The sequence below is a fragment of the Vigna angularis genome, chromosome 8 (genome assembly GCF_016808095.1).
Source record: "Vigna angularis cultivar LongXiaoDou No.4 chromosome 8, ASM1680809v1, whole genome shotgun sequence".
NCBI classification, from domain to species: Eukaryota; Viridiplantae; Streptophyta; class Magnoliopsida; order Fabales; family Fabaceae; genus Vigna; species Vigna angularis.
This window is the reverse complement of record NC_068977.1, coordinates 12,885,942-12,901,872: the sequence shown is the minus strand read 5'-3', so window position 1 is coordinate 12,901,872 and position 15,931 is coordinate 12,885,942. Positions and strand designations below refer to the sequence as shown.

At 34.9% G+C, this 15,931-nt stretch overlaps 1 protein-coding gene across 34 annotated transcripts; it reads left to right on the top strand.

Moving 5' to 3' along the window:
• Positions 1–828: 828 nt before the first annotated feature.
• Positions 829–13,532, top strand: LOC108345441 (uncharacterized). Of its 34 annotated transcripts, none has more exons than XR_008244740.1 (10): positions 829–922; positions 3,385–3,697; positions 6,075–6,159; positions 6,234–7,002; positions 7,782–8,921; positions 9,059–9,204; positions 9,283–12,123; positions 12,217–12,324; positions 12,616–12,957; positions 13,248–13,528. XR_008244740.1 is itself a non-coding variant. In XM_052866971.1 (10 exons), the coding sequence occupies exon 2, from the start codon at positions 4,678–4,680 to the stop codon at positions 5,926–5,928; it is 1,251 nt and encodes a 416-aa protein (XP_052722931.1). In that variant the 5' UTR covers positions 829–922; positions 3,385–4,677; the 3' UTR covers positions 5,929–7,002; positions 7,782–8,921; positions 9,059–9,204; positions 9,283–9,637; positions 9,777–9,844; positions 11,673–12,123; positions 12,217–12,324; positions 12,616–12,957; positions 13,248–13,531. The 34 variants fall into 34 exon arrangements, 28 of the variants coding, with proteins under 28 accessions (XP_052722931.1, XP_052722929.1, XP_052722925.1 ...); XM_052866971.1 differs by having other exon boundaries at positions 3,385–7,002; positions 9,283–9,637; positions 9,777–9,844; positions 11,673–12,123; positions 13,248–13,531; XM_052866969.1 differs by having other exon boundaries at positions 3,385–7,002; positions 9,283–9,637; positions 9,777–9,844; positions 11,644–12,123; positions 13,248–13,531.
• Positions 13,533–15,931: the final 2,399 nt, after the last annotated feature.

Sequence of the window (15,931 nt, the reverse complement as noted above, 5' to 3'; positions counted from 1 at the left end):
ATCATAATAGGTTGTGCACGAAATCACTTCCAAAACCACCAATTCTAAGTCTTTTTCCTGGTGCAGAGTTGTAAATTGGGAACTGTTTTGGTATTTTGTCAATAAAAATAACTTTTGGATTGTAGCAAGAGTTGGTTCATTGTTTAAAAATAATGGTGGTGGTGGTGAAGATAGGCCACGGTTTTGAGCTAGGTGGTGAACATGAAGTGTATAATATAGGTCTATCTTTCTTGTGGTGGTATATTAGTTGCACCATGCTCTATCTTATTTTGATGTTATAATGGAATTAACCTTTTAATTCTAGATTAGTTTAGTAGAGTTACACTTTGTTGAGTTAATTAAATTGCTGTCCAACCTTTGCTTCTCTGTAAATCTGATTTTGGGGGTATAATGGTGTAATTTGCTACATAAATTGGCTATAACAAGGGTGATTTTCGAATTTTGTTTGTTTTTATGCTATTAGAAAGCTTGAACAAGCTTAAATTGGTGTTCTAAAGTTGATAACACTGTTCATTTGGAGATATTTTAGCTTATATCCAGATTTGGTCTTTAAACCATCACTTTTTGAGTTAAAATGGAAGTGGAGTGGTGATTTCGAATTGCAAGTTGTTTATAACTCCTTTGAGAGTTTAAACACAATTAAAATAATCAAATAAAGTTGTTTGAACTTTCAGTTGAGTGTTTAAAACACTTCCATACGTTTTTGGGTATCAAACCACCAAATGAAGAACTTTTTCTCATGCATTATTCATTTTAAGCTACTGTTTGATTATAATATGTAAGATTATTATATGTTGGTATTTAAAGATTATTATATGTTGCAAATTTAGGTTTTTGGAGGAAGAGCCAGTGTTCAATTATTAGAAGTTGGTGCCAAATTTTGAGGTGTTGCAAATTAGGAGAAGTTAAGCACCTGAAAAAAGTATGTAGTCAATGATATTTAATTGTATTTTTCAAAGTCCTGTTATTGCTTCCTGAATGTGCATTTATTGTAAACCTTGTTGGTATGTACTGATTTTAGCATTGTAGATAACCTTATTGGAATATTTTGAACTGTGGACTTGTATTTGATTTAAATTATAATTTGTATGGTCAAAAACTACATAACAGACCTATAATCTGAGCCTTAGGTTCATCTTTATGCTCCAAACTTGATCTCACTCTCTCCCTTTCTGTCCAACATCCAAGCACATTTAAAGTAAGTCTTAATGTTTGACCAAAAAACACATAATACTAAAGTAGCCTAAGAAACTACAAAGACACTGTTCTAAAAAGTTTAGAACAGTAAAACCTAGCTAGTAAAAAAATGACACTACCAAAAGTACCTAAAACTCAAAATATGACTACCTAGAACCTAAAACTAGTAAGTAGAATAGGATAAAAGTGATAATAATGAAAGTTGTTTTGAAATACTTACTGAAACTGCCAAATAACTATCTAAACAAGTTTTAAAAGATAAAAGAAAGTTAAATATGAAGTGACAATTCCAAAATAACAACAAAAGCAAAATTTGAGTATTGATCACCTAAAAAAGTCTACTAAAGAGGTGAGAAATTGGCAATTCACCTAAAGTAAACTAACAATAAGTAATGTTAATATCCTTAGAAGTCTAAAGTAGTGAAATGAAGGTAGAAAACTACTCAAATTAGAACAACTACCTTAAACTCAATGTTTGAGTACTTAGAATCTAAAAAAGTCTATTAAAACCTCAAAAGGTCTACTACAAATGTAGTAGAATGGTCACATTTTTACAAACTATACTAAAGTAGCCTAAGAAACTACAAAGGAACTGTCCTAACAAGTTTAGAATGGTAAAACAATGCTAATTAGAAAATCACACTACGAAAACAACCTACAACTCAAAATATGACATCCTAGAACCTAAAACTAGTTACTATAATAGGTTAAAAGTGATCATAATGCATAGTGTATTAAATTATTAACCAAAGTAGTCAAAAAATTATGTACAAAAGTTTTAAAACATAAAAGAAAGATTAAAATGAGGGCACAATTCGAAAATACAAAGAAATACAATATTTGACTATTGAGGACCTAAAATTACACTACTTAAAACCTAAAAAGTGTACTAAATAGGTGACAATTTCGAATTTGAAGTAAAGAAACCTAAGAATGTGTAATGTTATTATCCGAACAAGTTTAAAGTACTTAAATAAGTGTAAGAAAGATGTCAAATTAGATTAAGTACCTAAATCTCAAAATTTGGCTACTTAAACAAAAAAAGTGTACTAAATAGGTGAGAAAATGGAAATTCACCTAAAGTAACCTAAGAATGTGTAATGTTATTATCTTATCAAGTTTAAAGTACTTAAATGAAGATACAAAAGATGTCAAATTGGAAGAAGGACCTAAATCTCAAAATTTGGCTACTTGAGACCTAATAAAGTGTACTAAATAGGTGAGAAAATGGGAATTTACCTAAAGTAACCTAAGAGTGTGTATTCTACACATCCTAACAAGTTTAAAGTTGTTAAATGAAAGATCTGAAACATGTCAACATAGATGAAGTAGCTAAATCTCAAAGTTTGTCCACTTGAAACCTAAAAAAGTAGATAAAGTAGCTAAAAATCACTACTCAAACCACAAAAAAGGTGTACTACAATTGCAACTATTCAAAATGTACATTAATTTTAAGTAATGTTAACATCCTAACAAGTGTAGACTACTGGAATGAAGGTAGGAAACTTGTCATAAGCAAAGAATTATCTCAAACTCAAAGTTTGAGTATTTAGGTTCTAAAAAGTGTACTTAAAAGGTGAGAAATTGCCAATTTACCTAAACTAGCATAGTTTTAAGTAACGTAAACATCCTAACAAGTCTAAAGTATTGAAATCAAGTTAGGAAAGTAGTGAAATGCAAAGAATAACCTAAAACTCAAATTTTGAGTATTTAGGTTGTAAAAAGTGTACTAAAATGGTGAGAAATTGCCAATTTACCTAAACTACACTAATTTTACTTAATGTATATATTGTATGTTCTTGTATATTGTATGTTCATTTATTAGGCTACAACTTGATTAAGTTAAGTAGTCATTTAAAATCCTATGGTACTACACACATTCTCAATAGAAAGAGAAAGGTAAAAGTAGTTTAAACACTTAGAACCTACAAAATATTTGGAAGTAATCTATACAAAGATAACTTTAGTAATAATAAGTTGTCTCCCCCAAATTTAATACACAACCCCTTAGGATGTTTAAGGCATTTCAATACTGAGGACTTCTCATTGCATGCCCTTATTGTATTCCTATGACAATAATGGTCAAATTGCTTTCCATGTTCGACTTAAGTAGTAATACGTTGATTACTTATGTCACATGGAGTGTTGTTGTTTTGGCTAAGTTTATCTTTGTCTGGCTTGTCACAGAACATGGCCCATTTTCCCAACCACCGTGGATGGACGTACGACCGTTGTTATAGCGGAAGGAGAGGTTTGAAGGAAGCTTTTGTCATTGGAGTTGAAGAGTTTGTGGAGACGGCTCGACGATATCAATATTATGCTCTTGATGGAGGGATTCGTTGCCCATGCATGAAGTGCGAATGTACAAGGATTTTGAAAGATGAAGTCGTAAAAGTTTACCTATACCAAAAAGGGTTTATGCTTAATTACACGGTTTGGACATTTCATGGTGAAGAAATTCCTTCCACCTCCACTGCAACTGAAATGCGGCTTGCATCAGGTTCGAATACTATTGTACATACATCTGTGATAGATCAATTTGCCTATATGTAAGAGATGGTCGAAAATGCTCTTCATCGACACACTAAACAAGAAGCATACAATAGTCCTAATGAAGAGTCTCCAAATGAAACCACTCAGAGGTTTTACAATTTACTGACAGAGGCAAATCAACCTATATTTGAAGGTTCATTTGAGTCAAAATTGTCAGTATGTATTAGACTAATGGCAGGTAAATCTAATTGGAACGTTCCCAATCAAGCATTGGACTTCTTCACAAAATTGATGTTAGATCTGATACCACCAAACAATTCTATGCCGAAAAATTATTATCAAGCCAAAAGATGTGTTTCAAAGCTGGGATTGGAAGCCAAGAAGATTGATTGTTGTGTTAATGGATGTATGTTATTCTATGACAATGATAGTGGCAAAAATGATGCATTGTTGGTTAAATGCAAGTTTTGTGGCTCACCATGATATCATACGATGCATGCAGGACGGAGGCAAAAAAGACCAATTCCCTTAAAGTCCATGTTCTACTTGCCTTTAATTCCAAGATTACAAAGAATGTTTACTTCAATGCAAACATCACAACACATGACATGGCATGATGGTAACAAAACTGAAGGAGTTTTGTGTCATCCTTCTGATGGTGAAGCTTGGAAGCACTTCAATCGAAAACATCCATCGTTTGCTAGTGAATCACATAATGTGAGACTTGGTTTATGCTCTGATGGGTTTACGCCGTACATTCAGGCGTCTGCATCACCATATTCATGTTGGCCGGTGATAGTTACCCCATACAATCTACCACCTGATATGTGTATGACAAAGCCTTACATGTTTTTAACGTGTATAATACTAGGTCCATCTAATCCCAAATCAACAATTGATGTATATTTGGAGCCTTTGATTGATGATTTGAAGAAGCTATGAAATGGTGTTTGGGCGTATGATGTTTCAAGGAAGCAAAATTTCATTATGAGGGCAGCTTTGTTGTGGACTATTAACGACTTCCCAGCCTATGGCATGTTATCTGGTTGGAGCACGCATGGTCGATTAGCTTGTCCACATTGCATGGACCATACAAAGTCATTCCAATTGAGATATGGTTGGAAAAGTAGTTGGTTTGACTGCCATCGATGGTTCTTGTCCATTGATCACCCTTTTAGAAGAAACAAAAAGGCATTTCGCAAAGGAGAAGTTGAAACAGATATGCCCCTGCCGAAGTTGACTGGATCACACGTTTGGAGAAGAGTGAAAGACTTGCCAAAAGTCACTGAATGTGGTCATAATAGGATAGAAGGGTTTGGGGAGTGGCATAATTGGACTAAAAGAAGCATATTTTGGGATCTTCCCTATTGGAAAGACAACTTGCTAAGACATAACCTCGATGTCATGCACATAGAAGAAAATTTCTTCGACAATGTCTTCAACACAGTTATGAATGTTATTGGGAAGACAAAAGATAATGACAAAGCAAGAAAAGATTTACCTTTGTATTGTGGGCGAAAAGACTTAGAGTTAAAGGCGCAAGCTAACGACCGATTGTTCAAACCAAAAGCAAATTACACCCTGTCAAAAGACGAGGCAAGAATAGTTTATGGATGGATAAAGGAGCTTAGAATGCCAGATGGATATTCTTCTAACTTGTCCAGATGTGCCAATGTTCAAAACGTTACTATTCAAGGGTTGAAGAGTCATGATTGTCATGTATTCATGGAGACTTTCATCCCTATTGTGTTCAGTTGTTTGCCAACGCATGTGTTAAATCCACTGATGGAAATCAGTAACTTCTTTAAAGATTTGTGTTGCACAACACTAAAGGAAAATTCCCTAAGAAAGATTGAAGAAAATATTCCAATTATTCTCTGCAAATTAGAAAGAATATTCCCTCCTGCATTCTTTGATTCAATGGAGCATCTTCCAATTTATCTTGCATATGAATCTTGGCTTGGGGGACCGGTGCAATACAGGTGGATGTATCCCTTTGAAAGGTTTATGGGAGAATCCAAACTTTCAGTTAAAAATAAAGCTAGAGTAGAAGGATCAATTTGTGCAGCTTACTTGCACAGAGAGACAACGTATTTTTGTTCACATTATTTCAAAAAGTTCATGTTGTCCCCTATTAATGTCAGAAATGAAATGCAATGGCAAGATGAACTATGTGAAGGTAAATTGTTAGTTTTTCAACAATCAGGACGTCATGTAGGGAAAGGATTTACTCATTAGTTAACTGATGCTGAATTCAACTCTGTTCATGTCCATGTCTTAATCAATTGTAGTAAAGTTAAGTCGTACCTTGAGTATGTCATCATCCAAATCTTACCTTTGCAATGCTTAAATTTTTATACACTAATTCATTTCAATTGTACCAGCTCATTTCTTGTGGCTGAACAAGTCGTAGAAGGAAATGCGTTTGCTAGAATACACTCAGAGTTTCCTCAATGGTTCAAAAATCAGGTCTGTACTTTTTCCCATGTCTTGAGCAAGGTTAATTTGACTCTTGCTTTGAAATGTTGTTGGTATCTTTGTAGGTTTTTAATCAGGCATTAACTCCCACGGTTCAAGAGTTAAGACATCTCTCCAATTGGCCAATGAGATGTGTGAAAGAATGACACACTTACTTCAACAATGGTTACAAATTCCATACACATGAATGGTCTAAAGGAAAGAAAACAAAAAATTGTGGTGTACGTCAAGGGCCTTATAGAGGGTTCTTATGATGATTTCTATGACATCATTCATAAAATATATGAGTTGTGGCCTCGCTCCTTGCGCTGCCTGCTCTAAGCCCTGCCGTGTCACCGCCGAGAGCCACCACCACCTCGTCGTGCGCGACGGCTGTAAGCGCGACGGCTTTGGAGTGAAGAGCAAGCAGTGGCCGTTGGGAGTGAAGCAGCTTCTCGATAACCGCTCCTAGGGTTCTAATCCAGATCCCCATCCCCAATTTTAGTGTTGCATGGTGAAAAATCTCATATCTACATTGCTTCAGTTGTTATCCCTTTTGTTTCCTTTTTTTTGGTCTTTCCAATCATTTGGATAATTTTTTTTGTTGTATAATAACTTGATTAGGGTCAGGGTTCAAATTTGATCATCAACAAATTTGGCCAAAACAATCTGGGGCAAGGTTTTCATGCTTTGGTGATTCATACTTGGTTTGAGATGGTGACCAATTCTGGCACCAAATACGTCTCAGTGAATCTAAACAAGTCCAATGGTCAGCATTCCACCGCCCTTGGATTCATCCGATCGCAGCGCCTAGGAGCCGTGGTGGTTCCGTCACGGCCACGCAGTTCACACAAGGTTGGGCTCAAGCTTTCCGTTCCGGCATAGATCCCATCACCATTGCATTAATTCAGCATTTTCTTTCATGTTTCTTTTATTAATTTCACTTCTTATGTAGATGTTTTTTCCTGTTTGATTTGTTTAGTAGTGAGACACTTTTATTTCCATTTTAGAGCAATTGGGTGAATTTATTCCGTTTCCTAATTGAGAGAAGAGATTGAGGGTTTTTCCCGAGTTTAATTGATATATATTTGAATGGAAGTGAAGAAATTGACACCTGCTTAACAGTGTTGTACCTAGCCGTCCTAGAGTTAAATGCCTTCTAATTCTCAAGCTTTCCGTTTTGCCATAGATCCATCACCATTGCATTAATTCAGCATTTTCTTTCCTGTTTCTTTTATTAATTTCACTTCTTATGCAGATGTTTTTTCCTATCTGATTTGTTTGGTAGTGAGACATTTTTATTTCCATTTTAGAGCAATTGGGTGGATTTATTTCCTTTCCTAATTGAGAGAAGAGATTGAAGATTTTTCCCGAGTTTAATTGATATATATTTGAATGGAAGTGAAGAAATTGACACCTGCTTAATAGTGTTGTACCTAGCCGTCCTAGATTTAAATTCCTTCTAATTCACAGGCTTCATGTGAGAGACAAAGTAACATTGAGAAGCATGTTCTTGAGTGAAAATCCAATCTAGATATACTTACGAAGGTTTTTTTTTATATTTTTGTATTGTGAGTAATCTCTTGATTTTAGGTTTTTTGTTCTATAATTCTGATTAAAATGTGCTTGTGTAGATTTGGGTGATCAAAGTTCAAATTTGAAAAGACTTTCATGAGATTAATCGCCTGAGTGTGAGATAAATTAAGGTAAATGTGTGGTTTATGTTATATGCAGTTTAATCTATTATAGTTTTATTTTTTGCTTTGATGACTATGGATTTTTTGGCTGAATCTGTTGAAAGTCTACTGTTGGACTGGACCCACTAAACCCACTTGTTTTTATCTATGGTTTTTTTCTTTTTTTTTTCTTTTGAAATAGAGAATTTAATTGATTTTATTTTGAAGATCGGAAGATGTAACAAAATGTTTGCAATTGAAAAGGTCATGATCTTAATTTTCCACTCCAGAATATATCCCTTAGAAGATATAGTGGTCTTTTGGTGGAGCAGAGATATACTATTATTTCCTTTGGACTTCCTACAGGAAGCTAAAATCATAGAATAGATACATAAAACGTGTATTTGGTTTCTGCCTCGTGTTGAAACTATAGAATGTGTGTGAAAAACATGTAAAAGTTAACCTTCAAGGAAGTTTCTAACAACTTTGCATAATGATATCTAAACAAAAAAACCCTTTTACTACCTCGGTTCAACTCTAAATTGAGGCACAAGACACCCCTCTACTGCCTCGGTTCACCAACAACTGAGGCCAAAAGTCTAGCAAAAAAAAAGGTAAAAAAGGAACACCCTCTACTACTTCGGTTGCATTTGAACCGAGGCAAAAACATACACCTTTTTGCATTGGTTCTCCTTTTTGCCTCAGTTTTGAACTAAGGCAAAAAGTGATAGACTTTTTTCCTCGCTTGTATATACCTCGGTTGTAGAACCGATGCGTGTAGGAAAAAATAACTACTGTCTTTTAGCTTTACTGCACTAGTGATATTTGGAGTTGTGAACAAGTCTCAGGGCTCTTCAATATCTACTAAAGTTGATGAGTTGCCTTCTGCTTTCCCTCCAAATATACAGCCACAGCCCTTTAACTCCAAACATGTTACATGGAAGAGAGCTTACCAAAGACCATCTGGGGAGTACACATCTGAAGAAACAGCAAGCATAACTAGGCACATATGTGACTAACCTCAAAACGCTTCTCTCACTATTGATGTAGACTACGAGTTGTTTAGTGATGATGCCCTACATTGCTTGGTGGCCTTAGGTAATTTATCTTATTATATTGTCTATATGTACTTGTTTATTAAATTATATTCCTTGATATATTTTACAAATATTATTTGGATAACTTGGGTAAAATGTATACATTGGGGTCAACTATATACCATGAAACCATTACAGATGATATAATGAGGGTGGTGGTTGTAGACGTACGAGATGCTACAGCTCGAGTCCTTGTTGCCACTCAGGAGGTTCAGCCAATGGGATAGGCCCTTGGAAATTTTATCCTTTGGCCCGTTAAATTATCAAGAGCAATTGTAAAGGAGGTAATTATTTTAATTATGCACTTTGTTGTTTTTATCGGTAATACTAATCTTTTGTAAGTTTTTAAATATGTATACCAGGTTGAAGCTGTCAAAACCATTAAATTCCCCATCTTAGTGGGAAACGTGTGTCTGCAAGAGGGGAATGAGACTCAGGAAGTGGAAGACAGGTGGCTGCAGGAGAGTGGACGATCGGTTTGCTGAGGGAATATATAATCTAAAATTTTAAAAGTTGGTTCCATTTTCTGCATGCAATCTTCTCCTCCAAACCTTCTGAACTCGTTTCTCCTCCTTCTCTCTAACTTCTCTCTAAAATTATCATCTTTTCCTCCATTAATTCTCACGTTTTCTTCCATCTGATCATCCACCAGAGTGTATGTAAGGTTGTTGGTGGCAAGGATCCTCCTTTCAACCGATCGTTTAGTGGTTTGAACTGGTAGGTTCTTTTACTTCTAAGAAAATCTAGTTTTTGGGTACATGCAAGTTTAGTTTCTGGTTGCATGTAATTTTCTTCTTCTTTTTCTTAAAATCTGATCATATTTTCGGTCTTTGGGTTGGTTTGTTTCTTTAAACAGTGAATCTTAGCATTTGAGTGTTGGTTGTGGTGCAAAGTTTGTATTGTGAGCGATCGGTCTGCTAAGAGGTAAGGGAAGCTATTAAATTTAATTATGCATGTGATGATGTTGTGTATGTATGGAATGAGTTGATTGATGATTTGTATATGAGTGTATCAAATGTATGTTTCTAGGTTGTTGGTGGTTCTGTATAAGTCTATAAGGATTCTGCAAAAATTATGCAGAAGAGTTGGATGTTCGATCCCAACCGTTCGGTCATGTTCAGTTAATAAGTTATCAATAGAGTTATCATTTTAGCCTTACTAGTGTATCACCGTTCGGTTTATAGGAAGTGATTAATATTTCAAGTGTTGATGGTTATATACCTTTATAATCAGTTTTATTGGATTAGGTATTTTGGTTTATGATAGCTCATATATTATTATTAGTAGACCTTGTACTTGGACTAGGCTTAAAATACGTTCGTTTATGATCAAATACAAGTTTATGTGTATTTCAGCTAAAATGTCTTAACATTCGGTTTCCTTAAAAGTACTAGGTTTGATGAATAGTTTGTAGGAGTAATCATAAGTGTTCGGTATAAGCTCTAGATCTTTGGTTTTGTCAAATAGTGAAATATAGTTCGGTCTTACACCAAGGGTTAGTAGTTATAAGTGTTCAATATAAGCTCTAAGGGTTTGGTTTTATCAGATAATGAAATAGCGTTCGTTATTGCGTTGAGGATAGTGAAATACGTTCGTTCTAGTGTGGAGGATAGTTAATTATGATTCGGTCTTATATTAAGTATTTGGTTTGATTAGAGTGTTCTATTCCTAAAAATGTGTTCGGCTCATGTCAAAGTTCTAACTATTAAATAAACGTTCGGTCATATTTGTCTATTGTTTTGATCCTTTCCATTTGGTTGTAATTAAGGGTGGTGTTATTTGAGCGTTCGGTCTTCTTATGTGAAATGTTGTTTGATCTTTCAATGCTGATGTTATGGCTTGGTGCTTGTTGCTTATTACAGCAATGATCTATTATGTATGGGAAATATTATTGGTATTCAAGTAAAAGTTTATGTTTCAAGTAATGTGGAAGAGAATTCTGGGGAGGAATGTCTCAGTGTAAGGATAATGTTGTGGTAAAGTATGAATACGGATAGTGAAATTCACGGAGTTCATCCTGATATTCTGATGATTACCAGTTCTCAGGTAGAGATGGGTAAGTCATTGTGTGAGAATGGTGGGAGGTCCTAGCCCATAGGTTCTTGGGTGAGTTATAACGGACTAACCTCGGGTGAGAGCTGATGGTTTTCCAGTTACTACACCACCCGAGTGCACGAACGGCCTCAAGCTACGTATGCATACAATCTGGATGGTCAAGTCAAGTGTCAGTTGTGCAATGAATCATGATATTCAAGTTATGTATGATATTTCCGCTGCCTCTTGTATGTTGTAGCGTTCGGTTTGTAATGATTTGTAGTTTTATTACATGTATGAATGCATGCTCAATTGAATTATAGTAGCTTACCCTTATTTTCTATTTTTATCCATGTTGCCGTTCGGTTTTCTATTGCAATGATCATCCTTGTTGGATGTGAGCAGAAGGGGAAGATCTTACGTTGGAACAAGAGTTGGATGGTGAGACTCCTGTTGAATAGGAGATGATTGTTCGGTCATATAGTGTAGATAGTTTTGGTGAACCGGTCGTTCACTATTTTGTTCTGTAAATATAACCGTTCGGTTATATAATGAACGATCGATAGTAGTATAGGAAGCTCTTGTAAAGTTCAAAAATTTTATGGTTGTTTTTGTAATAACTGTAAGTTTGACTTTATTATTGTAGTAATTGTTCTATCATATTATTAAATGTTGACACCTGTATATAGTTGTGTGCTATATTTTTGGGATGTTACAGAAGCACAAGGGCAGGATGAATGAATTGCTACAACAACCGCCACATCAAACAATTATGGACCAACTTGGTGTGTTAGCAGTGAAGATCTCCCTTTCTCCTATAGAGTTACAAATGCCTCCTGAAGTCACAAATAGAACATCTTCGCTCTCTTTCTTCATATGTCAGAGGCATATTTTTGAAATTCTTTCTGGCATTGATATGTTATGTATATCAATACTACAACTTTGGTTGTTGCAAGTAAATTTCTACATTAATGAAGTTTAAAAATATATTTAACATTTTATTCTAACATTATTCATTTTCAATGTTTAAGGTATTTACATGGGTTGAGGATTGAAAGGAAGAATAATCACATTTATGGTTTTATTGACCCTTTTGCCATTCAAGGAGTTGGGAATAAAGGTGAATAGGTCCAAAAGTACCCCTTAGAGGCTTCTGAAAACGGAAAAAAGTAAGTGTAGTCAGCACCTTATTTGCAACAGTAAGTATATATAAAATTCTATTTATGTAAATGTTATTTAACACTTATTGTTTGAATCTGTAGGGGTCACCGACAATTGTTACTAATTCTTCCTGAACAGTTTCTTATGGTTCTCTTGTGTTCACTACACAAAAAACGTCACACTTTGACAATTAAAAGTACACTAATATCGTAAGTTTTTTAATAATTTATTTATTGTGTACAGATAACTGATTTTACTAAGTTCCTTAGGACTCATTTCAATGTACATTTAATTTTATAAAGTGGTTGAGGCATATTCAAGGTGATGAGTCACTATTTTGTACTATTCACTTAACTTTTCGCATCAAAATTGTGTCAGTGAATTGTGTCTAATTCTCCATTATTGTCTCATTTTCACTATTTGGGTTTAATTTGACTAATAATTCTTATTTTAATTAGTTTAAATTATTTGGGCTTAATTATTCTAATTATTATTTGCAGGACAATTTTGGAAACATATTTTGGGACAACAAGAGTGTGACCACATCAAAAATTGTGTTTAATTTCATTTTGTAGTTTTAATTATTTTAGTTTTGGGTCAAACTTTATGACTTTGGACCCATTTTAGGTCAATTTTAGGAGAAGCTCATACTAAGGGCATTTTCGTATATAATTTTTATTAATAAAATTCTATTTATGTAAATGTTATTTAACACTTATTGTTTGAATCTGTAGGGGTCACCGACAATTGTTACTAATTCTTCCTCAACAGTTTCTTATGGTTCTCTTGTGCTCACTGCACAAAAAACGTCACACTTTGACAATTAAAAGTGCACTAATATCGTAAGTTTTTTAATAATTTATTTGTTGTGTACACATAACTGATTTTACTAAGTTCCTTAGGACTCATTTCAATGTACATTTCACTTTATAAAGTGGTTGAGGCATATTCAAGGTGATGAGTCACTATTTTGTACTATTCACTTAACTTTTCGCACCAAATTGTGTTAGTGAATTGTGTCTAATTCTCCATTATTGTCTCATTTTCACTATTTGGGTTTAATTTGACTAATAATTCTTATTTTAATTAGTTTAAATTATTTGGGCTTAATTATTCTAATTATTATTTGCAGGACAATTTTGGAAACATATTTTGGGACAACAAGAGTGTGACCACATCAAAAATTGTGTTTAATTTCATTTTGTAGTTTTAATTATTTTAGTTTTGGGTCAAACTTTATGACTTTGGACCCATTTTAGGTCAATTTTAGGAGAAGCTCATACTAAGGGCATTTTCGTAATTTGGGGGCTATAAACCCTAAATCAAATTTCACTTTCTTCCTCCTCCTCATTTGGACGTTCTTCTTCTTAGGTTTTGAGGAGCATTGGGTGTTCTTCTTCTTCCCCCTTTTTGGAGGTTTTAGGTTTTATTCTTTTTCCCTTTCTTGTAATGAATGATTTATGTTTTGAATTGCAATTTCAATTTCATTTCTCGCTTTCATTTTAGATTCTAGTTTCGTTTCTTGCTTCACTTTCCAGCTTTCATTTCCATTCCAGCGTTGAATTCATGTTCTACTCCGTTTGCTATTTGATTTTTGCATTCCAACTTCGATTTTCGTTGTGCATTTTTGTCCAATATTGTTTTCCGCTTTGGGTTTTCATTCTGCATTTTCGCGAAGTTGTTCCTTTTACTACATTGACTGTAATATCGTTCGGTCATTGTTCACCCTATTCGGCTTGTTCTCATTCGTTTTTTTGTTTCTGATGTGTTGTAGTTTTTGAATTTTGATCTAATTAGCTTTTTATTACTATAATATCGTTCGACTTTCTCCTGTATGAACTCATTCGAATTAATTGCAACTCAGTTTTCCATTCTAGTTTCCATTCTCTTGCTCATTTTCATTCCCTTACTGATAATTTGTACCATTCAGTTTAAGTACTATTACGTCCGGTTTTAACTCTTCCGTCCGGTTTTTCTTTTCTCCCTTACACCGGCTTTACTTCCTTGTACCGATCGACTTCTTACACACTTCGCTATTAGAAACGTTCGGTCCTTGTTGGTACAGCCCGACTTCACTACTATTACGTCCGGTTTCTTTCGTCCGGTTTTTCTTTTCTTCTCTCCCTTACACCGGTTTACTTTTATTGCGTTTGGTTTCACTGTAGTATAGTTCGGTTCACTTTCATTCTGTTCGATTTCTAGCTTTTCCTTCCTGCTTTTCTTTCCTCTCCCTCATACCAGCTTTACTACTTTGTACCGTTCGGCTTCTAACACACAACAAAATTAGAACCGTTCGGTTTCACTTTAGTATAGTTCGGTTCACTTTCATTCCGTTCGGTTTCTAGTTTTTCCTTCCTGCTTTTCTTTCCTCCCCCTCATACCGGCTTTACTACTTCGTACCATTCAGCTTCTAACACAGTGCACTGTTAGTACCGTTTGGTTACTGTTAGTATAGTTCGGCATCACTAATAATACCGTTCGGCCTAAATGTTTTCAATTCTGTTTGGTTGCTTTAATTTCGTTTTAATGTTAGCATAAGTGTGCTTATTTGGTCATTAGCAAAATTGTATTGTTCTATGAGATTTCTAAGTTGAAAGTTGTTTAGGCTACTCTGATTTGGCTCAACATTCAATATGTTTTGTGCTTGCAATTGGGCATACGCTTAGTTGCCTAATCGGTCTTTAATCTTCGCTTAGTTTATTCGACTGCATGGTGCAGAATTGATTGAACTTGTGCATTGCATTCGCTTAGTATGCAATTATGAAAACATGGTTAGTCTTTCCTTAGTTGGTTAACTTGTGTTGGATTAGGAGTTAAAGTAGTGTTTATTGTTGCTAATTTGTGATTTGAAGCATTGTAATTGAGCTAGTAACCAACCATTTTTAATAATTGTGTAATTTGTAGTTCTTGTTGATTTAATTTTATTTAGCACAAATCTTCACAAGCCCCCCAATTCGTGTCTGAACCTTTGACAGAGTAAGTTGGTCCTTGAGAGACGACCAAGGAGTCACTACCTAGTTTATACTACATTTAATTGCATATTAATTTGAGTCGGGAACGACCTCGATCAAATTTTGGCACCGTTGCCAGGGATCGATGGTTCGGTCTTTGGTTCTTTGTTGTGTTAGTGTGTGTTGTGTGTGCGCTTTTGTGGGTGCGTGTTGCGTGTTTAATTATGTTGTGTTTTATTTGTTTCATAATTTTGAGCATTTCCCTTCTACCTTCCCCCTTCCTTCTACATGTCTACCCATTTTAGTTATGTGCATAGTGCTTATTCTGCCAGTGCCTCTAATTAAGATTCTCTTTCTGCATCTAATTCTACTCTTGATTCTGATTTCTATTGTGATGATTTCTATGCTGAGAACAATATGGCTCATCCTCCAAATCATGAGAGTGCTCTTTGGGAGCCGGTTCCACCTACTAAGGATAATGCTCATTGCGTTCTCAACACTGGACTGATACATTTGCTTCCTAAGTTTCATGGTTTTACAGGTGAATGCCCATATAAACATTTGGAGGAGTTCCTTATCATTTTCTCTACAATGAGACCTCCACATGTCCAAGATGATCACATTTTCTTAAGGGAATTTCTGCATTCACTAAAGGAAGTCGCAAAGGATTGGCTTTATTGTCTACCTCCAAGATCCATCACTGCTTGGCAAGATCTTAAGCGACTGTTCTTAGATGAATGCTTCCCTGGTCAGCATCATTTTTATCAGTATGGTCATAGCACTAATCCTGGATGGAATGATCCTAACCTAGGATGGTATGGTACTCCACAGAAGCATCAATATCAAGAAGTCCCATCTCAGAATA

Bases quoted from the DNA above. Each gene is read 5' to 3' on its own strand.
- LOC108345441 (XM_052866974.1), top strand. From the start codon at position 4,678: ATGAGGGCAGCTTTGTTGTGGACTATTAACGACTTCCCAGCCTATGGC.